Consider the following 24847-nt stretch of genomic DNA (forward strand, 5'->3'; position numbering starts at 1 on the left):
CCCCATATTTCCTGGCGCACGGGGGAGCTACTGACCTGGAATACACACTGTTTGTCTCGTTGCATTAACTGTTTTCTCGACCTCTGTAGAGAGCCCCGAAATGAAGTCTCCTGTTTCCATTCCCTCTGAGTATTTAGTTTATGCTGATGTGTTCGAAAAGACTCATACTAACCTTCCTCCACATCGTAGTGGGGATTGCGCCATCGATCTTCTTCCGGGGGCCTCACTCCCTAAGAGCAGAGTGTACCCCTTAACGCTGCCTGAAACTAAGGCTATGGAGGACTATATTGATGAGGCCCTTAAACTTGGCATAATTCGTCCGTCCACCTCCCCAGTTGTGTCAGGCTCCTTCTTCGTGGACAAGAAGGATGGAGAACTCCGTCCGTGTATCGATTACCGTGCCTTGAATAATGTCACTGTGAAATTCACCTATCCCTTGCCTCTTATCCAGCCGGCCCTTGAGCATGTCAGCAAAGCTCAGGTATTTACCAAACTTGACCTCAGGAGTGCATACAATCTTGTGCGCATTAGAAAAGGAGACAAATGGAAAACTGCCTTCATCACCACTAGGGGGCACTACAAATACTTGGTTATGCCTTACGGCCTCGCTAACTCTCCTTCGGTATTCCAGTCCTTCATGAATGAGATCTTTCTTCTAACCTATCTGAACACACAGACCACGTTTCCAGGGTGTTGCAAAGGCTCAGAAAACACAACTTGTTCATTAAAGCAGAGAAGTGTGCATTTCATCATTCTTATGTCTCCTTTTTGGGGTATGTCTTGTCCGCCGGAACAATGAAGATGGAGACCAATAAGGTTGCGGCAGTCCAGTCCTGGCCTGAGCCTAAGACGTTGAAGGAGCTTCAGCGTTTTCTAGGTATTGCTAACTATTACAGACGCTTCATTCGGAACTTCGGGAAGATTGCTACACCACTCACTGCTCTGACACGAGGTAAATCCAAGTCCTTAACATGGAACACCCCTGCTCAACAAGCTTTCCAGACTCTGAAAGACTCGTTTACCAGTTCCCCAGTTCTAAAACAACCAGACCCTACTCTCCCTTTCGTTGTGGAGGTTGACGCCTCTGAGATTTGTGTTGGAGCTGTACTCTCACAGCAGCACGGAACTCTAGCCAAACTGTACCCTTGTGCATTCTACTCCCATAAGTTGTCACCCCCAGAGCAAAACTATGATGTCGGAAACAGGGAGTTGCTGGCTATTAAATTAGCCCTAGAAGAATGGCGTCACTGGTTGGAGGGTTCGAGGTATCCTTTCGTTGTCTTAACCGACCATAAAAACCTGGAGTACATTCATTCAGCCAAATGGTTAAACCCCAGACAGGCCAGATGGGCTATGTTCTTCACTCGTTTTGACTTTTCGGTAACCTTCCTCCCAGGGTCAAAGAACACCAAGGCTGACGCTCTATCCAGACTTTTCAGCAATGGAACTAAACCAACAGAGCCTGATACTATTCTCCCAGCTTCGTGCCTGATGGCCCCAGTGAGGTGGGAATTGACGGAGGCGATACAACCAGTTCAAGGTAATGAACCCACACCTCCTCAAACTTCCCCCAACAAGATGTATGTACCTGCCGTGATTCGCCCTCAGTTGATGCAAAATGTACATACATCCCTTTGTTCCGGCCATCCTGGTATAACCCGTTCTACAGAGTTACTTACAAAGAAGTTTTGGTGGCCCTCTCTGAAGAACGATGTTCATGACTTTATCCTTTCCTGTCCTGTCTGTGCCCAGTCCAAGACTCCTCGCACCCTGCCCGCTGGACTCCTCCAACCGTTGCCCATATCCGATAGGCCGTGGTCACATATAGCCATGGAATTCATCACCGACTTACCACCATCTGACGAGTGCACGGAAATCCTGGTGGTCATAGACAGGTTCTCCAAGAAGTTACCCGGACTGCCCAATGCTATCCAGCTAGCTGACCTCATGATCAATCACGTGTTCCGGAATTTTGGCATCCCCAAGGAAATTACGTCAGACAGAGGAACCCAATTCACGTCTACTAGGCATTCAACTTAAGTTCTCCTCTGGATACCACCCGCAAACGAATGGTCAAACTGAATGCCTGAATCAAGAGATAGGAAGATATCTGAGAGCCTATTGTTCTCAGAACCAAGGGAACTGGTACACTTACCTCCCCTGGGCAGAGTATGCCCAAAACAGCCTAGTCAGTTCTTCGACCCGGCTCACCCCGTTTCAATGCATCCTGGGTTATCAGCCGCCCCTTTTCCTGTGGGAGGCTGCTTCGAGTGATGATCCTGCAGTAGATACCTGGCCCCAGAAGTGCACTCAAGTCTGGAGAGCTACCCATGACCGTCTACAGCACTCCACTTGAACCCAAAAGTCTAAGGCAGACCGCCGACACATACCAACACCTACTTTCCATCCAGGCCAGCGAGTGTGGTTAGCGACCCGGGACATCCGTCTTCATCTCCCTTCCCGAAAGCTGAGCCCCAGGTATATCGGTCCATTTAAGATTTTACAAATAATTAACCCTGTAACCTATAAATTGTTGCTGCCACCCCGCTACAAAATCTGTCTTGTTTTTCATGTCTCCTTGCTTAAGCCAGTCTTCTACAGTCCCATGTTTCCGCCTGCGGCCTCTCAGACACCCCTTCCACCACTCGATATTGGAGTTCAGCCCGCCTATGTTGTCCGGGCCTTGTTAGACTCCAGACGTCGTGGTGGCCGGTTGCAGTACCTGGTAGACTGGGAGGGCTACGGACCAGAGGAGCAGTCTTGGGTGCCTTCAAGGGATGTCTTGGACCAAACACTAAAGACTGATTTCCATCTCCAGCATCCCGATCATCCCGCACCGCTTCCCAGAGGGCGCGCTCCTCGTAACCGAGTGCGGTCGTACGGAGCCGTCCGCAGTAGAGGGGGGAATACAGTCACGAACTCCAGTTTCCAGCTCTCACACTCGTTCCCAATCACCTGAGTATTAGTTTCACCTGTACTGTTTGTATTCTCTATTTATACCCTGCCCTTTCACTTTAGCTTTGTTGGTTATTACTTTTTACTGTCTTTGCTTTGCTAATGCCAGTGTTTCGCTTAGTCTACCTGTTTGTTTGTTCTCGTGCTTTGTTTTTGTATACTGTTCTCCTGGCTTTGACTTTGCTCTCGTCTCAACTACGCTTCTCTGGATTTGCCCTCTGTACTATTACCAGTCTGTGATTAAACCTGTTTTCTGCAACCGAATCCACCTCGTCCAGTTTCGTCACACCATTCCTACTAATCATTTACTCATCTTCATGCCATCCCAGATTTGTATAACTTACTTTCTACAATATGTATTACTTACATTTACAAATTATGATTATTTAGAAAAAAAATCTCAGCTCTGTGGATGAGAAACAATATTTAATTGCTTGGATTATCTGATTTAGATCAGATCTGTTGTCCCTGTGATTGTCAAATAACAAATACCATGAGTGTTCAACATCACATACTGTACACCAAAGACGTGTTCAAAAACAAAAACAATATAAATCCAAAATTAGCACCAAAAGTCCTTCATTGACAAGTCATAAAGATTTCTTCACCCACCCTATTTTTTGGCAATTAAATGATAGTCTATGTATTCAATTTCAAGAGTGTAGTCCATCAATAAACAAAGTGATGCAGGCAGAGATCAATGAGGTGCATCACAGTTCAAATGGCAGGTTATTTCGGTGAGGTTCGGTGGGGTCAATCATTAGTCCAAGGTTTAGGCAGTGGCATGTGAAGTATGTAATGTCTTACAGATGGAGTTGGCATCAGTTCATCTTCTGTTGTCCATCATAAAAGACTGAAGTGATGTCTGGCTAGCACATTTAGTTGTCATCACTCAGAGACAAATAGCAGTGGAGTCTCACACCAAGCAGGAACAGAGCTGGATCTGGTAACTCTGTATAAAATTAAATGACATCTACGCTAACATTATTAGGGGCGAAGTCCCTAAGTGGCGAAAGACCACTATTGTTTTTGTTAGTTTTCTTCTAATTCTTCTTCTTCCGCTCTTGAGTCAACGGCAGCCCATAGAACCGCTTGCGGGAAAGTTAAGAAATTTGGCACACATATAGATGACAATCGGATCTGTTACCACAGCAAATTTGGCATCTCTACCTCAAACCCTCTTGCCCAACTGCCAAAATTTGCACTCCTGTTTATGTTAATAACTTTTGAACCTTGAGTCCTAGAAACGAAATTCCTTTCCCTATGATTCCTTGACTCAAGATGATTCGATTGCATTTTCCATCATGAAAATGTTTCCGCCATTGAGTTTTCTAAAAAAAACCTACTTTTTCGAACTCATCCTAGGCTGTTTGTCCAATTTGCATGAAAATTGGCCCGCATCATCTAGAGGCACTTACGACAAAAGTTATTCACATAATTTTGATAAACCATACCGTTTTCGATTGGCGCTTCAATAAATTTGACGAAGAACACGCAAAATTTAACTTGAGGCTGTATTTCTGCCTTTTCATAGAGTTATGAAAAAAGCATGTTTTTGCTTATAACTTCTTGACAGTTTGTCATAAAATCATTAAATCCATAAAATTCCTATGTTGGCCATTTTGGACATCTGCCATTCACTGAATTTTGAGAAACCATACCGTTTTCGAATGTCGCAGAAGGACGTGCAAAATTGAACTTTAGGCTGTATCTCCGCAATGCTTTGAGGGATTGGGACAAAACTTGGTACGAGCCATCACCATTAGGCCCTGAGGTTACCTGCAGCATTTTGGCAAACTGCCCCCTACTGGTCAGGAGATAGAAAAATGGCTATTTTGGCTTATAACTCTTGAATGCTTTCCTGTATGATAACCATCATGCCCAGATACTTCCTGAGCAGTTTCAGAACAGCACCACATACTGGACAAAAATTCTAAGAACTACATATTCTTTGTTATTTAAAAAAAAATAAAAATTTATGATTGAAAGGTGACTTTTTCTAACTCCTCATACACTGTTCATCGGACTCAAAACTTGTCACAAAGCTTCTTTTGCTGCTCATGGTGCCGATAATTGGCTTGACCCTGGTATTGCTGCTTGCAGCTATATTTATATTTGTTTCCATGTCTCAACCTTGGGAAATTCAGAAGTTAAGGTGTATGTTAAGATAAATTAGGTGTATGCCTGGCTAAAAAGATGAGTCTTTAGTCTGGACTTAAACTGAGTGAGTGTGTCTGCATCCGAACAGTGTTAGGGAGACTATTCCATAGTTTAGGAGCCAACTAGGAAAAGGATCTAACTCCTTTTGTTGATTTTGCGTCACCATTCTTTGCGTCTCCCTCTCTATGCGTCACCATTATTTGTGTCTCCCTCTTGATGCATCACAGTTAGTTGCACCTCCGTCTCGATGCTTCACAGTTAGTTGCATCTCCCTCTCTATGCGTCACAGTTAGTTGCGTCTCTCGATGCGTCACCTTTCTTAGCGTCTCCCTCTCTATGTGTCACCATTATTTGTGCCTCCCTCTCGATGCGTCACAGTTAGTTGCGTCTCTCGATGCGTCACCTTTCTTTGCATCTCTCTTTTGATGCATCACGGTAAGTTATATCTCCCTCTTGATGTGTCACCTTTCTTTACGTGTCCTTCACTATGCGTCACCGTTATTTGTCTTCCTCTTGATGTGTCACAGTAAGGTGCGTCTCCCTCTCGATGCGTCACCATTATTTGCATCTCCCTCTCTGCATTACAGTTCGTTGCGTCTCCATCTCACAGTTAGTTGTATCTCTCGATGAGTCACCATTCTTTGTGTCTCCCTCTCGATCCGTCACCATTCTTTGCGTCTCCCTCTCGATCAAGTAACACAGTGTTTTCGCTGGAATTGGTAGGGCTTAAGTGTAAAAAATGTGGCTTTACTCTCTGCCCTGTTAATATTTTACTCTTCATTAGTCTCAGTTTGAATCTTTAGGTTCAAGTGCAAGTCGTTTTATTGTTATTCAGTCCCATCAGGATTTTGCTGTGCTTTTTCCTGAATTATTTTGGGTTGTTTTGCAGTGAAAACTCACAAATCATCATTATATACCCCTGTATTTGCGTTAAGTACATTGTAAATTGAATGTTTTAGTGCTCAATAGCCGGATATGCAATTAGCAAGAAAAAAAGAAGATGAAAGAATTACACATAAAAATAGGCTACCATACATTTAGGTGAAAACTGTGGGTATTGGAAGACATTTAAATATATTTGTATTAAAATTTCTGCATCAGACAATGCAAGAAAACGTGTAACACTCCCCTAAATAAATAAGGGGTATAACACAAAAATGGAACGGTGCTGTTCTAAAGTGATAGTGTTGAGGAAGAAACTACACAAACACGGATATATGAACAATAAACCCAAGTGTATTTACATTAAAGGAAAAGTATATATACAAAACATATAATGGCATGACAATGACTGAGACAGTGATATATATATATATATATATATATATGTGAATGTAGGAATGTCCGGTATGGCGGTGACTACAGTCTGAAAATCCAGCGTGTACAAACAAACAGTGTAAGATCGGTCTCACCGGAGATATGTTCAGTCCGTGAGCAGGATCAAGGTTACAAACGTATCTATGTTTAAAATATAAGTGCAATAAATCTGTAAACTAAAAACCCAAATGAGGATACAAAAAACATATGACATATCTTGCAAGACCAACACTTGGCACAGGTCATCCCCATCTACCTGGACGAGGGAGGGGACAAGGGGAGGGAAACAGAAATAATTAAAATGGGGGGTACTTCCTGTAACAGTGTAGTACCCCCCAAAAGAGACTAAAATTTAAACGAGAGGGAAAAGGCCAACGCAGAGCGGCAGTGAGAGAGAGAGAGGAGAAAGAGATGAAAAAAATACAACCTACTCGCCGGTTCTCCGATACACCGTCGCATGGTCCTTTGTAGAGGCAAGAGAAGTGCATATATATGTATTAAGTAGTAGTGTATAGACAGTATACACGTGCGCATTTGGAAATATTATGCAACTGTCCCTATATATATGTATATCCAAATGTTGTATGTGTATATATACAGTATTCAAGTCAAGTCAAGTCAAGTGGTTTTTATTGTCGTTTCAACCATATACAGTTAGTACAGTACACAGCAAAACGAGACAGCGTTCCTCCAGGACCATGGTGCTACATAAAAACAACAAAGGACCAACATAGGACCACATGAGACTACACAACGAAATAAAATACCTATATAAACTACCTATATATACCTATATAAAGTGCACGTGCAAACGTGCAAGACAGTACAACAAATTACTGACAGTGAACAGGACAATAGACAGTGCAGCGCCGACCAGTACTCAGTAGTGCAAAAAGATGACAGTTTCTAAAAATGTAAATATAACATACTATGAGATAATGTTCTATGCACATAGCAGTTATTGAGGTAGCAGACAGTTATAAAGTGACAGTAATTAAAGTGCAACTCAGGACACGTGTGTGTCAAACCAGTCTCTGAGTATTGAGAAGTCTGATGGCTTGGGGGAAGAAGCTGTTACACAGTCTGGCTGTGAGGGCCCAAATGCTTCGGTACCTCTTGCCAGACGGGAGGAGGGTAAAGAGTTTGTGTGAGGGGTGTGTGGGGTCGTCCACAATGCTGGTTGCTTTGCGGATACAGTGTTTTTTTTGTAAATGTCTTTGATGGAGGGAAGAGAGACCCCAATGATCTTCTCAGCTGTCCTCACTATCCTCTGCAGGGCTTTGCGGTCCGAAACGGTGCAAGTCCCAAACCAGGCAGTGATGCAGCTGCTCAGGATGCTCTCAATAGTCCCTCTATAGAATGTAGTGAGGATGGGGGTTGGGAGATGTGCTTTCCTCAGCCTTCGAAGAAAGTAGAGACGCTGCTGGGCTTTCTTGGTGATAGAGCTGGTGTTGAGGGACCAGGTGAGGTTCTCCGCCAGGTGAACACCAAGGAATTTGGTGCTCTTGACGATCTCCACAGAGGAGCCGTCGATGTTCAGCGGAGTGTGTTCACCTTGTGCTCTCCTAAAGTCAACAACCATCTCTTTTGTTTTGTCGACATTCAGGGACAGGTTGTTGGCTCTACACCATTTCGTCAGCCGCTGCACCTCCTCTCTGTATGCTGACTCGTTGTTCTTGCTGATGAGACCCACCACGGTCGTGTCATCGGCGAACTTGATGATGTGATTCGAGCTGTGCATTGCTGCACAGTCGTGAGTCAGCAGAGTGAACAGCAGTGGACTGAGCACACAGCCCTGGGGGGCCCCAGTGCTCAGTGTGGTGGTGGTGGAGATGCTGTTCCCGATCCGGACTGAATATATATTAACAGTGACGGATTGCGAGAGGGACGCAAATAAAGGTGACTTATCATAAGGGAGACGCATGTGACTGTGACCGCGCCAATGAGAGCTGCCTGTGGTGGTGGAAGGTCTCTTGTGGCGGCTCTCCCTGCCACGGAAATATCATGTTGATGATATTGTCATTTTGATTTGTTTTGTTACGCTGTTCAGGCGAGTTAGTGAGATAATATACACACCCTTTGATGATTTGCCTATTTGTGGATTATTTTTACAGTCACTTGAGCTTCTTGATGTGGATGTGCACATCTTCATTGTGTTTTGTGCTGAAATTAAATAATTAGGGATGTTTGTGTGGCGTCATGTTCAGAGGTTTAGCTAGAAAAAAATCTTTATTTGTCACTCTCTGTAAAATTTCTGTCATGATCTTTTTTCATCAGTCATACTTGTTTTCATTTTATACATACTAGGGCATTGAGGGACATAGTTTCCATTATAACTGCACATATATGACAGTAGAATCCCCTTGTTTGAGTCTGGTGAAACCAATGAGTTCTAGTGTGAAACTTCTACCTGTCAATCAACCGCTGCACTAAAGCTAGGTTTTTAAACTTTGCCGGATAAAGAGCATACACACATGCACAAGTTCACAGAACTTCATAGTTTCTCATGTGAACATAAAGTGTAACATAAAAGCACATCTGTGGAGTTCAGCTAACACAGTTAAAATAACACCACTAAAATAACGGACAGTTGTGGTCTAAACCTTATGTTTGCACTCATATTAAATGCATGCATAATTAGCTGAAATTATGTGCTGCTTTTTAGTGCCCGTGCACTGAAAGTGTGGAGGCCCTATTGATCTTCTTAGGATTAATTTTATTATTAATATTAGGGCCCAAACACTGAAAGTGCAGAGGAGGCCCTATTGTTCTTATAAGGATTATTATTAATCGGGCCTAAGCACTGAAAGTGTGGATCCTTATTGATCTTCTAAGGATTATTATTATTATTAGGGCCCAAGCACTGAAAGTGTGGAGGCCCTATTGTTTTTCTAAGGATTATTATTATTAGAGCCCAAGCACTGACAGTGCTTCTCTAACAGTTATTGTAAACCAGTCCAAAATAAACAGCAAGATTTTATATACAAAAACACAACAATACAATCACATAATTTCAGATTTGTACATAACTAATCATTTGATTATTTAATAAATGTTGGCCTGTAGTCTATATTTCACCCAGAGGGGTACCTCAGCCCATGTGGGCAAAGGGGCAGTTGCTAGGGCCACTGTAGCTACCCCATATGTATGTGGTTTGAACCAAGTATAATACAGAGAAATGTAATGTCGGAGCGGGATTTGAGCGAATGCTTTTTTACCGGTGAGCGTGAGCGATACTTGAGCAGTGCGTCAGCTTGGGCTGTGAGCGGCTGAAAGGAGCGCACACGCGTTAAGCGGGATATTGAGCGTAGTGTCACACGCCATGGCAACACATTGTTATTCCTTTCTTCCTATGTTTGGGTGTTTTTGAGGCACTTGGCATGCTTAAAATTTCATGAAATTTTGCAAACACGTCAGAGTCGTTGGCCATTAGGCCTGGGAAAATTGTTATACATGGTTGTGTAAGGCGGGTTCTGTAACTCCGCCTTTTGATTAAATTGGTGAGATAATTTTCACCTACAGTCACCAAACTTGGTACACATATTGTTCTCATCAAGCCGGACAACTTTAAAATCGCCATAATTACCCATTTATTACATGTGCCAAACACATCATAATAAGTTGTTAAACATTGTGTCTGAGCAGAAGGTAAGACATGGTTTCATATTTGTTTACTCAACCAAATGCATGTCCATCGTGCATTGTTTTCCAAAAGCCACCAGGTGGAAATGGGCCCATGGTGTTTGAGCCCGTCATTGCTGCTTGCAGATATATGTTGAGTTTTCTAGTTTTTGTATTGTGCAGTTTGCGCTTTATTATCATACATTATCACACTGAAATAATGATAATGCTGTCATGAAATAAGATATCGTCTACTCAATTTCCAAACACAAAAGAGATGCACAATGCAGGTGTAAATTATGATGTGCCAGTTAATACTCATATTAATTCCAGGGAATAAACAGGGCACATGCACAGCGGGAATGGGAGGGACAAAGAGTGAGGTCAAAACTGATGCACTAGGTTAAAATGTTTTTCTTTTTTTTTTTTTTTATCTGTCAAAATGACAGACAGAATTTGGAATTATTTATCAATGTTTCAAAGATCAGTCAGATCATTTATTGTTTAGTGACGGTTTGTGGCCCACACTAAATAATGACCCTGACATGCCACTGCTCAATGCAGTCATTTTTTCCTGCAAATACTGTTGTCATGATGAGTACATATTTCTGATGAGCTATTCAAGAGATTGTACATATTCGCGCCATGTTGAGTAACTCTCAAGTGAGATTGTGAGCGTGCATGTTTGATTGACAGACCACGCTTGAGCACACATGTACTGTGTATGAATGCACATGCAGACCTACCGCAGCTCTCATAATATCAGCAATGCTTAGATATTATTTGTTTTTTTTATTTATTTATTTATTTATTGTAACATCCTCTTGCAGTTGAATTCCCTCTCTAATGTTATTCAGCAGCAATTTAGAGAACTAGCGTAAATCCTCATGAAAATGGACACCTCATTATTCATAGAGATTTGATAGGCTGCTGATGAATATATTTCTGATTATGAAATTATAGCTGAAGTACCATCTCATACTACAGGAAATATAGACGGACACCCTGGGCTCCAACATGCCTGCGTGAACCCTATTACAGAGTGCATATTCATAAAATCCATTAAAATGGCTTTTATTTTGAAAACTGAAATTACTTATATTTTGAATTTAGTTGCACATTTCCAGACAGCGTATTTCCGTATGAGTGTACTGACACTGTACCTGGCGTGGACCTCAGTATTTGATAATAAATGACAAATAACTGCAAGTTAATACAAATACAATAACAACAGCGTAAATAAAATCGGTAAGCAGTAAAGCTATGAGCACTGATAGTCCTTTGCATAATTTATTCATAACGCAAAGCATTAGTGGGAGCTGAAGGTGTGGCCTGCTGAATAATGCTCACACCTGATAAAAATGCATAAAATAAGTAATGAAAAATATTACTATGTGGCTATTGAGTCTTTGAGGCTTACTTTGTTTAAAGAATAGCAGGAACGGTGCTTGTCAAAGCATTGGGCTTTTCACTTTTTCTTATGAACAATCTGGGGAAGGAATTAAAACTGCAGATAAAAAGACGCAACAAACTCACATAGAGTGAAAATATGAGCAATTAATCTTCAAAATATCTTTAAAGTTCTAAATTTTAAGAGGTGTGTTTTTTTGTGTGCATATATTGTTTTTATTTATATATGTACATATTCTGGCCAACTTTGTTTTCATTGTTTTTTTGTTTTTTTTCGTTGTTGTTTTTTAATATAAAAATTGACAGTTGAAATTAAACGTTAAATCTTGTCTTCAGTGTCCTTCTGTTTGTCACTTTCTTCATCTAACTGCTGTCTAAGAACATTTGAAGATCTTTTACAGCTAGATATATACATATATAATATATTATTATTATAATAATTGTTGCCACAACCTCATATTAACTAAGATAATAGTTTATTTGAACTTATAGTAAAAAAGTTGAAGGTTAAGATTAAGATCTTTAAAAACTTTGAATAAATGTTGACGTGTCACAGCACCTAAAATACACACTTTCTCTTGTACTTTCATGTACATTTTAACCTTATTTGTCTGAGCTATAAAGTGATTATTTTAGTGATTTATATAAAACATCCACTCATCACATTTACAGTGGTTTTATATGTTTTAAAGTTCTGACAAATTTTAACTGTGGGGCCTGTTGTCATGACTTGTCAATAGAAATGTATTTATTTTTTCAATGCAAAAATTTGAAATTGAGCTGGAAAATGGAAAATGAGCCAGTGTGTTATGGTGTGGTGTGTTGCGGCCCGGGTTTGGTGGGCTGCTCTGGGCCAGAAAGTCCAGGGCCAATTTTTAGTCATAGTCCGCCCCTGCTGTCAGTCTCTAACATTCTGTCTTACATCTTTTGGGTCTCATAAAATACAGAATGTCACACGGGTTTTGGAACAACATGAAGCTGGGGAAATTTTTACAGTATATGAATTTTGGCTGAACAATCACTATAAAGACGCTTGTCAGATTTGGACAAATTTGTCAATCAGAAAAAGTTTGGAAAACTTTCTAGTAATTATTACGATGAAAAAACATGAACTATGTTCCACAGGCCCAATTATATATAATACTGATTAAAACGAAGCAAGATCATGCTTTATTAATGCCTACTGTATCTACTTCACAGCTTTTTAAAGTACTGCATTTTTACAGTATTTCAAGTGTCGAAAGAACTAAGATAATTACTAATGGGAAACTCCACGTTATCTCTTTGTTTGGAAGCATGTTAAGCTTATTTAAGATCAAAGCTTGTTCTCTGATGTCCAAAGGAAAAATGTTCCATGTCTGTCAAATATAGAAATGCTGTCTGCACTCGATGTTTACATGGATTTATACAGTAGACACCAATGTATTGCAACACTGATATAAAAATGTATACTTATAAACTAAGGTCATAAGAGCCAATAGTAACATAATCAACCTAAAAATGACCATCACCATGACACAGACAAGCTCAAGTTATCCCAACGTCAAAACTTACCGCAACAAGCTTTCTTAAGTTGGAGCTGCTATTTTAATCTTGAAATATCCGCTTGTCTCTGTGTAAAATGAAGGCATTGCATGACAAACGAAAGTGTTTGTTTGGAGCACTTGCTGTTGCAGGAGAGATGAGCTCGACTCGAGTGACAGAGCGTGGCTGTAAAGTTCCACTGTCGTAGAAAAAACGAATTTAAATAACTCTCAATAAATGACGCATTTAATAAAACTCGTTGAATTAAAACCAGTAATGTAACGTCTGGAACTTTGCCTATTTTAACAAAGTAAAAGTAATTTTTTTTCATTAGAAATTTGCTTGAGTAATAGTAAAAAGTACCCACAATTAAACATATTAATAAAAGTAAAATAATAAAATTGTAGCACGTTACTACCCTCCTTTGTGAGTAGCGCTGGTATAGAGAATAAACGAAAAAGGAAAACAGTCACAGATACTGTCAGTGAATTAATACAGTAAGTTAATTAGGCTCTCTAAGAAAATAGTTTTATCTTAAAACAACAATACAATCATATATAACCAGTAAAATCACATCATGTATTTGTAATGATGAGTTAGATTGGGCTTACTCATAAAACATTTAAAAAGAAAGCTGTCCATAAATCTTTGTCAATTAAACTAATATTATATTATTAGTTTAATGAGTCATTTTTATTTGATTTTATTGATTTTGTTTTGTCTACAAGTCTTAACCTTTACTTGTGTGTTTTAGATCCAGTCCTCAGCTGGTCAGCTGAAGTACACTGGACCTGTGAACTGTGCACTCACACTGTATAGGGAGCATGGAATCTGCAGTGTTTATAAGGGCACTGTGCTTACTCTTATTAGAGGTGTGTATGCTTTTTAATGACCTATGACTATGGCATAGGTCTGGGGTCTATAGCCACTTCATTTGGCCAAGATCCGCCCATTTAGACAAGAAAAGCCATCTAACTAGCATGTAAAGCGAACAATCACAGTCAGGTTTGTCAGTAAGGGATGTTTAGGGGCGGGGTTATCGGAGGTGTATCATATCATAATAAAGGGCCAACATGGTAAACATTTTTATATAAAAGAATATATGCGAGCAATTGCACAAAAACCACACAGGAGAATTGCAGAAAATGTGTAGAGCATAGAAAACCTCATTGTAAAGAATTTCACAGATACTGTATAACTAAACAAAGCAGAAAATGCAGCTCTGCTTATGGTTATCCATATTACTTTCTGCTACATACCTCAAACGAAACTCTGAATATCTTTTAAAGATTTTATGTCATTAGCCTGACAAACTTGTGATTATTTTGTCCTCAAAAGTGCTCTTAAATCGTCCTGTGTGTGTGTGTCTACTCGCATAAGTTCCATGGAACCAGCCAATCAGATTTTGAGTTGATCTAGAAAGCGTTTTCCAGTTTTGTGTGCTTTAACCCTCTGGGGTCGACGGATGTGCCGATGTGTCCTGCTGCATATTATTTTTATATCATACTACATATCATATTTTTATCATACAGCATACAATTTAAATACCTGCTTTAGCCAAAACAGCTTTTAAATGTAACTAAAACTTGCTTATTAGGACATATTTCAAATGTCAATACCCTGAATCCTGGCTGGCAAGTCTGGAAACAGTCCCACTAGTAAAATATTTACATGTTTATATAAAAAACTAAATTACTAACTTGTCCGGAATTGTATCCTCTGCTGGATCAAGTCTCTCTTCAAAATACAAATGTTCATCTGGGTCCCGCTCTTCTTCTGAGGAAAATGTTAACTCATCCTTACATCCAGGAGTTTACAAACACGCAGAAAAGTTGAGTTGTGTTGTGTTTACATCAAATCTCGCAGTCGGGGGCGTGTACCATTTGCCTTGATCGTCTCAGCACATTAGCGTATGAAGGGCGCGCTCTGCTGGTGGGTGGGATCACATTACAGATAATGAAGCTGAGCCAGGAAAATCGTACATTGCTTCTGTTTCATACAGATTACATTGCAGGAGAATATTTGTTTTAAATTTGAATTGTTTTATTTAAAAGTAGACATTTGAAGCTTTCTTTAGACATATGTTTCATGTTTGTGTGAAAAGTATTCGTGGAGTTTAAGTTCATTTAAGTGACGTGTTTCTGAAATATGCTCGTGAACACAGAGACTGCTGAAAGCTCACCCTTTTTATTTTCTTTATTTTACAAAAGCACAAGATTTTGTTGTTATTGTGAGTGTACACAAATAAAAGTAGACCCTTTATAGTCTCTAATGATGTTTTACACTTATCTGTATGCCCCAAAATGACAAAGTATTTTAAGTTGTTTCTGCTGTAATGACGAAAATATCCAGCAGGACGTGCCGGCGCGTCTGTCGACCCCAGAGGGTTAATATGTTTTTAAGCAACTGAAAAAAGCACAAATGTCAAGGCATGTCAAAACTTCTCCAGGGCCCAAAATACCCTCAGACCCCAGAGGGTTAAGCATCAGATGGTTAGAAAACAGACTGTGGGCTGTCCATGGGTGTCAATTCTGAGGCTGATGCTACTAATTGTGTTACATATTTCCGTTTTTTGGCCATAGTGTGTAAGTAGACGTGATAGTTTACACACCTTTTATCCATCATCACAGTACGAGTTGTAATTGTATTATTGTAGCATAAATATGCTACACTTATGTTATAATATCTGATTATAAGGAATAACTTACATTCTAACGCTTTCCTCAATGTCATCTTAGCGAAAATATGCTACTTTGCTCATGAACAGCTCGGGCTCCTGAACGCAATGAATTGTAGCATACATTCCGAAGCTGTATTCGGGCTAGTATTGCTTTAGTGTGGGCTAAGTCTAATAAGCAATGGCATGTTTTAGACATTAGACATGCTGCATGCATGTGCACTTAAGTAGGCAAGACCGTGTTTCCTTTATAGTTTTGTTTAAAAGTTGAACATTAGCCCAATATGTTCAATCAAAAACACCTAGAAATGTCAGTTCCCCATCTGTCGCTCACTTCAACGTTGTGTTGAAGAAGCGACACTAGGGGTCTCTCTTGAGTGCCGAATAGTGCGTGTCCCGCCCCTGACATACGGGTATAAAGGCGGGAAAATGCATCTGTTTCATTCAGAAATTTTCTTCGGAGCCAATGGTCGTGTATGCAGCGAGCTGCTAGTCACACACCTGTGCCTCTACCTCTGAGCGATACTGCTGTTGGATCTGTGGCGCACTTCAGCGGCTTTCTCCTTCTCTGCACGACAGTGTAGTTCGCCCCTGGGCGCTTCGACAGCGCAAAAATGAAAAGAGTTTATAAAAGAGTGATTTTCTCTAAAAGAGTAATTCCCTCTAAAAGAGCAATACACAGCGGCGTTGAACATCCTTCTCAGGACGCGTCTTTATAAAGATGCCTTTCCGCCCCTGTGTAGTACCTGGATGCGGTAGAGTGCTCTCTGCTTCAGACGGAGTCGCAGAGGCAGCCCTTGCCCCGCTCAGAGAAGCCGGCATCCGCATACTCAACTACCTCGACGACTGGCTCATCCTGGCCCACTCCCGAGAGTTACTATGCGCCCACAGGGACCAGGTGCTCAGGCACCTCAGCCGCTTAGGTCTTCGGGTCAACTGGGAAAAGAGCAAGTTCACCCTGGTTCAGAGCATCTCTTTTCTCGGCATGGAGTTAGACTCAGTCTCAATGTCAGCGTGCATCACCAACGAGCGTGCGCAGTCAGTGCTGGAATGCCTTGCCGCCTTCAGGCCAGGAACTGCGGTCCCTTTAAAACTTTTCCAGAGGCTCCTGGGGCATATGGCGTACTCCGTGGCGGTCGCGCTGCTGGGGTTGATGCATATGAGACCACTTCAGCACTGGCTCCAGACTCGAGTCCCGAGATGAGCATGGCCGTGAGATAGACCTCTGCTTTCTGCGGGCAGGAGTCCCCTTGCAGCAGGTGTACAACTAAAGTTGTTGACTGTATTCTTTGCCCTGCAGAGGTTTCTCCAGCTGGTTCAGGGCAAACACGAATTGATCAGATCAGACAGCACCACCGTGATAGCGTACATAAATCGCCAAGGCGCCGTACTCTTCCGCCACATGTCACAACTCGCCCGTCATCTCCTCCTTTTGAGTCAGCAGCGACTCAAGTCACTGCACACCACTCACATCGCTGGCTACCTCAATGTGGTGGCGGACATGCTATCACAACAACGCTTGCCCAGTGGAGAATGGAGGCTTCACCCCCAGTCGGTCCAGCTGATTTGGGAACGGTTCGGCAAGGCTCAGGTAGACCTGTTCGCCTCCCGAGAGACCTCCCACTGCCCGCTCTGGTATGCCCGAACAGAGACTCCCCTCGGGGCAGACGCACTGGCACACCGCTTGCCCACGGGGCTGCGCAAGTACGCATTTCCCCCAGTGAGCCTTCTTGCACAGGTGCCGTGCAAGGTCAGGGAGGACGAGGAACAAGTCACTCTAGTGGCTCCCTATTGGCCCACCCGGGCTTGGTTCTGCTATCGCAGCCCGCCACGACACAGTAGACGGCAATTCTTTGGGTAAGCACTTCTTGATTATCAGGTTCCTAAGAGGCACCCGGAGGTTAAATCCCTCCCGGCCAAGCCTGTTCCCCTCCTGGGATCTCTCAGTGGTCCTCTCGGGCCTTCAGAGACCCCCCTTCGAGCCGCAGGTTCCTATAGACGGACCTGCTGATTGCGCTCGCCTCCATCAAGAGGGTCGGGGACCTGCAAGCATTCTCTGTCAGTGACACTTACCTGGAGTTCGGTCCGGCAGACATGCATGTGATCCTAAGACCGCGGCCGGGCTACGTGCCCAAGGTTCCTACCTCGCCCTTCAGAGACCAGGTAGTGAACCTGCAAGCGCTGCTCCAGGAGGAGGCAGACCCAGACTCTTCGTTGCTGTGTCCGGTACATGCTTTGCATACCTACTTGGACCGCAATCAGAGCTTTAGACATTCTGAGCAGCACTTTGTCTGCTGTGGTGGACAGCGAAAAGGGAATGCTGTCTCCAAACAGAGGCTCTCCAACTGGGTGGTGGACGCCATTTCATTGGCCTATTGCACCCAGGCCGTGCCCCCCCTTGCGGGTCCGAGCACACTCAACAAGGAGTGTTGCGTTCTCATGGGCACTGGCCAGAGGCACCTCCCTGGCAGACATATGCAGAGCAGCGGGTTGGGCAACACCTAATACTTTTGAGAGATTTTAAATTCTCAGGGTAGGGTCAGTTTCGTCCTGTGTTTTCTCAGGTCCGAGCCGGTAGAACTCGGTAATACGCTGACAGACTGACCGGGTGGATCGTTTGCACCTAGCACCCTTTCCCTCGGTTGAGATAAAACTGTGCGCTTTTTCTCCCAGGAGATCCCACTCACTCCGGCTCCCTGGATGACTCCTCCCTAACCCTCGGGGTCCGCAATTCAGCGGAGGAATTCACCGACCCAATCCACTGCGGGTACACAATCCACCCTGTACTGGAATAGGTGCTCCACAGGACTTCCCCCATGTGTGTATTTTCCGCAGTACGGTCTCCCTTGGGCAGTTCCCACTGCCCCCCGGTCGCCGTATCTGTAGCAACTCCTCCTTCCAAAGAGTCGGGATCTACCACCGCGCCACTTCCCACTTGTGACTTAAAAGCCCATGTGGTGTATATCGGCACTTTTACCTTTCTTACTTTTTCCCCCTCTCTGGGCAGGTGTGGTCTCCGCAGGGTCTTTTCCCCCCGAAAAAATAGGAAACTGGGTAAGACCCCTTTCCCACGATGCGTGTAAGGGCCCCTGCTCTATGCGAGAAACATAGAGAGAAAAGAGGCCCGGCTAGGCTCGGCCCATTCCCAGGTTGGCAAGTATCACCATGTTCCTCTGCTTAGGGTAACTATAAGGATTCCGACGACTTTATGGGGCATTGGGGAAGATACAGCTGGTCGTTTTGGCATGTCAAGTACCTGCCCGCTCCTGTGTCAGCAGTACACGTACACGGCTCAGCGCATGGCGTGATATAAATTGGACCCCTAGTGTCGCTTCTTCGACACAACGTTGAAGTGAGCGACAGACGGAACGTCTAGGTTACGTATGTAACCTCCGTTCCCTGACGGAGGGAACGAGACGTTGTGTCCTCCCGGCCACGTCATTGTGTCCGTCCCGAGCCACCATTTCCGGCTCCTCAGAAAAATCCTGAATGAAACAGACGCATTTTACACGTATATACACGTATGTCTGTGGCCGTGACATGCAAATTCTGTCCGACAACTTCTCATTGGCCTTTTTTCATAGATCAGAGGTATATTCAGATATCCATATCGGATAGAGAGACCGATATGTTTTTTTTTCTTTCTCCAGCAGCAGCAAGTGGCATATTAAAAGATGTCCACTACATTACAAGCCAAATAAAATGATAAAGTTCACTTGCATTTCAGAATAAGTGCTAATAAAAAGTTAAGGCAAACACATCCCACATGTCCCTCATTTACCTTTAATAAAATATGTATGTGGGCCATTATGTTGGTTCTTTTAAATTTTTGATGTTAAATAAACATATGGCACATATTTGCTATGTATATCTGTGACATTAGGCTTTCAAAATGCAATTAATTAAAGTATTTTAGCTGCATAATAATAGTCAGCTGGAGCTGTGACAATTCTGTGCTGTCCACTTCAAACACATTCAGACATTGGACTCGTTGTGCCACAGCTGCGGAGTGCTGCATAATCAAACAAGAGTTTACAATTTGGCAGTTACATGAGGATTTAAAAGGGAAATAACAGCACAATCGGATAAGATGAAAAAGTGAATGCATGAACATGCACGAGAAATTCACAAAAATAAATCTGTGTGTCACATGAGGGACAGATATGAGAGTCATGCATGCACTAGAATCTCAGTTACAGGTACTGCACTAAAATAACTCCGAATTCTGCTCTGAACGTCATGTTTGCTTATTAATAGAAACTGTATGCTGTTGTTTTGCGCTTTTTCTTCATTTACTTTGAGCTGTATAATCATTCAGTAAAACACAGACGTAATGATTTATGTATGTCCTCATAAAAAACAGAAACTCCCCTTGAGTATGTTTAGCTTAAAGCGTCACACTTCTCAACGCAATACACCAATAAGCTCTGCGGTATAAACCAATCAAATCATATATGGGCAGAGCTAAATGCGTCATCCCGCACCAATGTTTCGCCACGCCCCATATTCCGGACTGTACAGAAGTTGACCACTGTGCTGTTCAGAACCAGGTTTTAAAATAAAAAATCAATAATAAAAAAATAAGAATAATAAAGTAAATAAGAAATGATAACATATTCAAATTATGATAAATGAAAAGCCAAAGTAAAAAGATAAGACTTTAACTTATTTTTAAAATCATGTAGAGAGGTGGCAGATCTGACAGACAGAAAAAGTCTGTTCCATAACTTAGGGCCACCAATCGCAAACACACGGTCACCTCTCAGCATTAATCTTGATATGAGAGTGGACAGAATGTTCTGATCAGTGGATCGTAGACATCTGCTTTATTTCGCTTATCAGGTCCAACAGATAGACAGGTGCCAGGCCTTTTAGTGACTTATAAAATACATTCTATAACACACTGGCAACCAATTTAAAAACCTTAAAATCGGAGTGATATGCTCATGCTTAGATAAATTAAAATACTGGCAGCAGCGTTTTGGACCATTTGAAGCCGTAAAATAGAGGACTTGGATAATCCGGTATATAAAGAATTACAATAATCCAAGCACAATAAAATGAAAACATGGATAACTCTTTCAAGGTCTCTAATATGTTGATCAAACTTGAGGGAAGAATCAAACATCCCTACCAAGTTTTTGACAGCTGGTTTGAAGTAAGATGTCAGATTGCCAAGATTAAGTTTTGTATTACCTTTAACCACAGTGGGCCAAAACACAATAACTTCCAAATGGAAGCCACTCTATGCTTCCTTATAATTGACCCTAGTGGGAGCATATAAAGGGAGAAAAGGGAGGGAGCAAGAATTGAAAAAAAAAAATAAAAATTATATCGTTAAGATAAGAATTGAACCAACAAAGGGCACTTCCTCGGATAGCCACACAGTGATCCAAGCGCGACATAAGAATGCCATGGTCAACAGTGTCAAACGCTGCACTCAAATCTAACATCAATAAAATTGCAGAATCCCCAGGATCAACAGATATCAAGATGTCATTTAAAACCCTTTGGAGAATTATGTTTTATTCCTCAAACCATGCTGAAATTTTTCAAAAATGCTATTTCTCTCCAAGACACTCTGTAATTGAGCTAACACAACTTTCTCCAAAAGTTTTATAGGTAAAGATAATTGATTGCACTCATTTAAATGTGTTAAAACAGTAATTTATGTTTTCTCTTTGTATTGTTCAGATGTGCCTTCAAATGGTTTATACTTTCTAACATACGAGTACTTAAAAAACGCTTTGACCCCTGAAGGAGAGAGGTATGAGTCACTCTTTTATTGTCCTAATGGTAAAATTATATCTGGATTTAAGATGCAACACTCTTCATCTCTCTTTCTCTCTGTAAGTGTTCATGATCTCAGCACATCCAGAGTTCTGCTGGCAGGAGGGATAGCTGGCATGTCCAACTGGCTGATAGCTCTGCCTGCAGATGTGCTTAAGTCCAACTACCAAACAGGTACCTCACAACCATTACCATCCTGATCTCATGATAATGATTTGGCTGTGGTGTCATTTTTGCATTATGTGGTTTATTACACATATTGCGATTGTTCCGAGGTGAAATGTCCACTGTGTTGTGCTAAAAGCAAGTAAATTTTTTTTGCCAAACAGATGAGGTTTCTTAAGGTTAATGCTCTATCATGTTTTAAATAAACAAAACCGACCTCCCTACCCTAAACCTAAAATGTAGTCAGTTATGTAGTGCTAGTGTGATAATGCCTTACAAGTCATACACTATAGTAAAAGCTTTTTGAGGTCATTAGATAGCACTGTGTGAGGACAATTGTGAAAAGTACGTTTATGACCTGAGAATCTGCTGTTTCACTCGTGATTTGTTTGAATAAAAGTCATTGTTGTTGTAGCTCCTCTAGTGTTCATTTCCCCATGAACCTGCTGCAATGTGCTCGAGCCAGATGTGATTCTATAAGACCAGGTTGATCATTTCATCTGAATGTGTGCCATTTTGTTGAATTTTATGACCTTGTATAACATAAAACTGTTCTTTCTTTTGTGCCACAGCCGCTGATGGCCGTTACAGAGGTTTAGGGGATGTGTTACCAACTCTGTTACGAGAGGAAGGGGCTCGTGGTCTGTATAAAGGCTTAAGCGCAGTCATGTTGCGAGCATTTCCAGCCAATGCGGTAAGAAAACACATACAGTACAGACACTGCAAATTCATTCACTGTATCAGCAGAAACATTTTGTTAGTTCTTTAACATGCTGTTGTTAGTGATATTCAGTGTTGACTAGATAATTGAAATGTTCTGCTCTTCATAGTTTATGCTCTGTGTTCTGTTTCTCCTGTCTGCAGGCTTGTTTTCTAGGCTTCGAGGTTGCGCTAAAGTGCTTGAACTACGCTGCTCCAAACTGGTGATTTCACTATAACAACTGACAAGGGCTTTTATTTTAAAGTATTTTCTAATTTTTGTATGTAGGCATTGTCCTCACTCCATCCTTTTTGGTATTGTTTAAAACAGTGTCATTATCTTTTTTGTTTCCTTCATCTCGAGCAAGTGTCAGACCAACAGAAATACTTAAGAAAATGATGACAGAATTATGTGCCTTGTCAAAAGATGACATGATGTCAAGAGTTGCAGTCAAGTCTGTTACTTTTGTATGAAATTCTCTTAACTAGTATTACAAGAATACTCATGTATTGTGTAGTATTATGTGAATTATTTGCACTTTAATAATAATATGTCAATTAAGCTAGACAACCAGCCTTATTTTGCAGCCTTCAAAATGTTTAAAGAGCTTTCTAGATGTATGTAAAATGATCTTTGCGCTAAAACAATGTCTCTCTAATGAGATTTTGAGTGCATAAACTGAGTTTTATTATGAATAGGTCCAAATTAGGGCTGCACAATATATCGAAAAATTATCGTTATCGCGATAATAGTATATGCGATATCCGTATCGCAGAGAGGTGCAATACATTTTTTTTTTTTTTATGTGCCAAGCATTTGTGCGTTGCATGCATAAGTTGTTTATCCGAATTTGACCAATCAGATGGGGTTAGGGCTGGGACAACGCGTCGACGTCATCGATGACATCGACGCAAAAAATACGTCGATGCAAAATTTGCGTGTCGATTCGTCGGATCCAAAACAAAGATGGCGGCGCCAGCGAGTAGTAGTAACACGAGTGGCTCCTCAGACTATCAGAAGTGCAAGGCGGCATGCACTCGTTCCTCTAAAGTATGGGAATTCTTTAATTTAAAAGGAAACAATTCCGTGATATGTCGTCTTTGCAAAATGGAGATGGCCTTCCATTTTAGCACCACGGCAATGCACGAGCACCTGAAGAGGCGCCACCCGGGAGCAGCTGCAGATGACAGAGCACCGTAAGTTTTTTTTCAACTCCCCACTTTGCACTCGATGTTCGAGTAGGCTATAATACGTTGTCGACACCTAAAGTTTTTGCTTATTGTTATATAATTTCTAGTTCTTTCGGATCGAACCACACAGACACCAGATTTAACTTCCATCCATCCTTTATCTCTCCTTTGTACGTGATGACGTTTATGACGTCACATCAATACACAACATCCCCCCTCTACTTGAATATGAACTTACCCAAATTAAACATTCACATTTTCTTACAGATTAAGACCGTTCAGAACATTCAAAGTACATGTAACACTGTGCATCTTGATAAAACATCAGCAATGCTTTCTGAACCGATGCATCGCACCACAACATAACTCTTAATCTGATTTTTACTTGTTTTCCTTCTTACATAGCCTAACCCTTATCAGTCACTCAACAACATAGTCTCTAAACCTTTCAGGCAATTTGATTTGTCTCTGGGGTCTGCAAGGTTTAGGAATCTGTTCCTCTCTCTGAAATGTTTCACAGTTCCCTTTGCATTCCTCTGCACTTCCCTTTTGCTCCTTATCATTACTTGGCTCCTGAGCACATATCATTTCGCCATCCAATGTTGGTGTTTCCGCAGACAGAAACTTCTTGACAAATGTTGTATTCCGTGCATACTTTGCTCCAGTGGGTGACTGAACAACAACGCTGTTACCTTCTCTGCGTACTACCTTGTGAGGAGTGCTGTGAAATGTTGTGAATTTGTCTGTTTTATCCTGTTTCACAAGCACTTGATCTCCAACAGCTATGCCTGATGTCTTAGCGCCTCGTCTGTGGTCTGTGTATATCTTGGCTTTTCCTTTCTGCTCCGCGTCTTTGTCTCGAGCTTCAAGGTCACTATGTGGAGTTGTGATGTCTGGTAACTTCCCTCTGATCTTCCTCTGAAAAAGAAGTTCCGCTGGGCTTTTGCCCATTGTGGCGTGTTGTATGGACCTGTAGACAGTCACATATTTGCGTAGCTCTCTTTTCCAATCCTGGCCCTCAGCGTGGGCAGTCCGTACTCGTTTCATCAGTGATGCGTTTTGTCTTTCCACTTCTCCATTTGCTTGTGCCCACTTTTGAGTTCTTCTGATATGGTGTATTCCGTTCTCCTGACAAAAAGCCTGAAACTGACAGGATTTGAATTGTGGGCCACAATCTGACCTGATTGTTAAGGGAAGTCCGTGCCGACTGAAAATGTCTTCCAAACGGTCAATCACTTTTTCTGCTGTTGACTTGAGGATTGCATATTCATAGTACCTGCTGTAATAGTTGACAACAACCAGAATCGAATGTCCATCCGGCAAAGGACCAAGTAAATC

The 24847-nt window shown here is 41.8% G+C and overlaps 1 protein-coding gene across 1 annotated transcript in view; it reads left to right on the forward strand.

Annotated features, from left to right (window-relative positions):
- Positions 1–22729, forward strand: part of si:dkey-150i13.2 (mitochondrial carnitine/acylcarnitine carrier protein) — a 37673-nt gene extending 14944 nt beyond the window's left edge. Inside the window, exons 5-9 of the mRNA XM_052091742.1 lie at positions 13742–13859; positions 21359–21431; positions 21519–21628; positions 22192–22313; positions 22484–22729. Coding sequence (XP_051947702.1) covers positions 13742–13859; positions 21359–21431; positions 21519–21628; positions 22192–22313; positions 22484–22546 — 486 coding nt within the window. The 3' untranslated portion in view covers positions 22547–22729. The remainder of the gene's footprint in view (positions 1–13741; positions 13860–21358; positions 21432–21518; positions 21629–22191; positions 22314–22483) is intronic.
- The last annotated feature ends 2118 nt before the right edge of the window (positions 22730–24847 follow it).

The sequence above is a fragment of the Xyrauchen texanus genome, chromosome 25 (assembly GCF_025860055.1).
Source record: "Xyrauchen texanus isolate HMW12.3.18 chromosome 25, RBS_HiC_50CHRs, whole genome shotgun sequence".
In the NCBI taxonomy this organism is placed as follows: Eukaryota; Metazoa; Chordata; class Actinopteri; order Cypriniformes; family Catostomidae; genus Xyrauchen; species Xyrauchen texanus.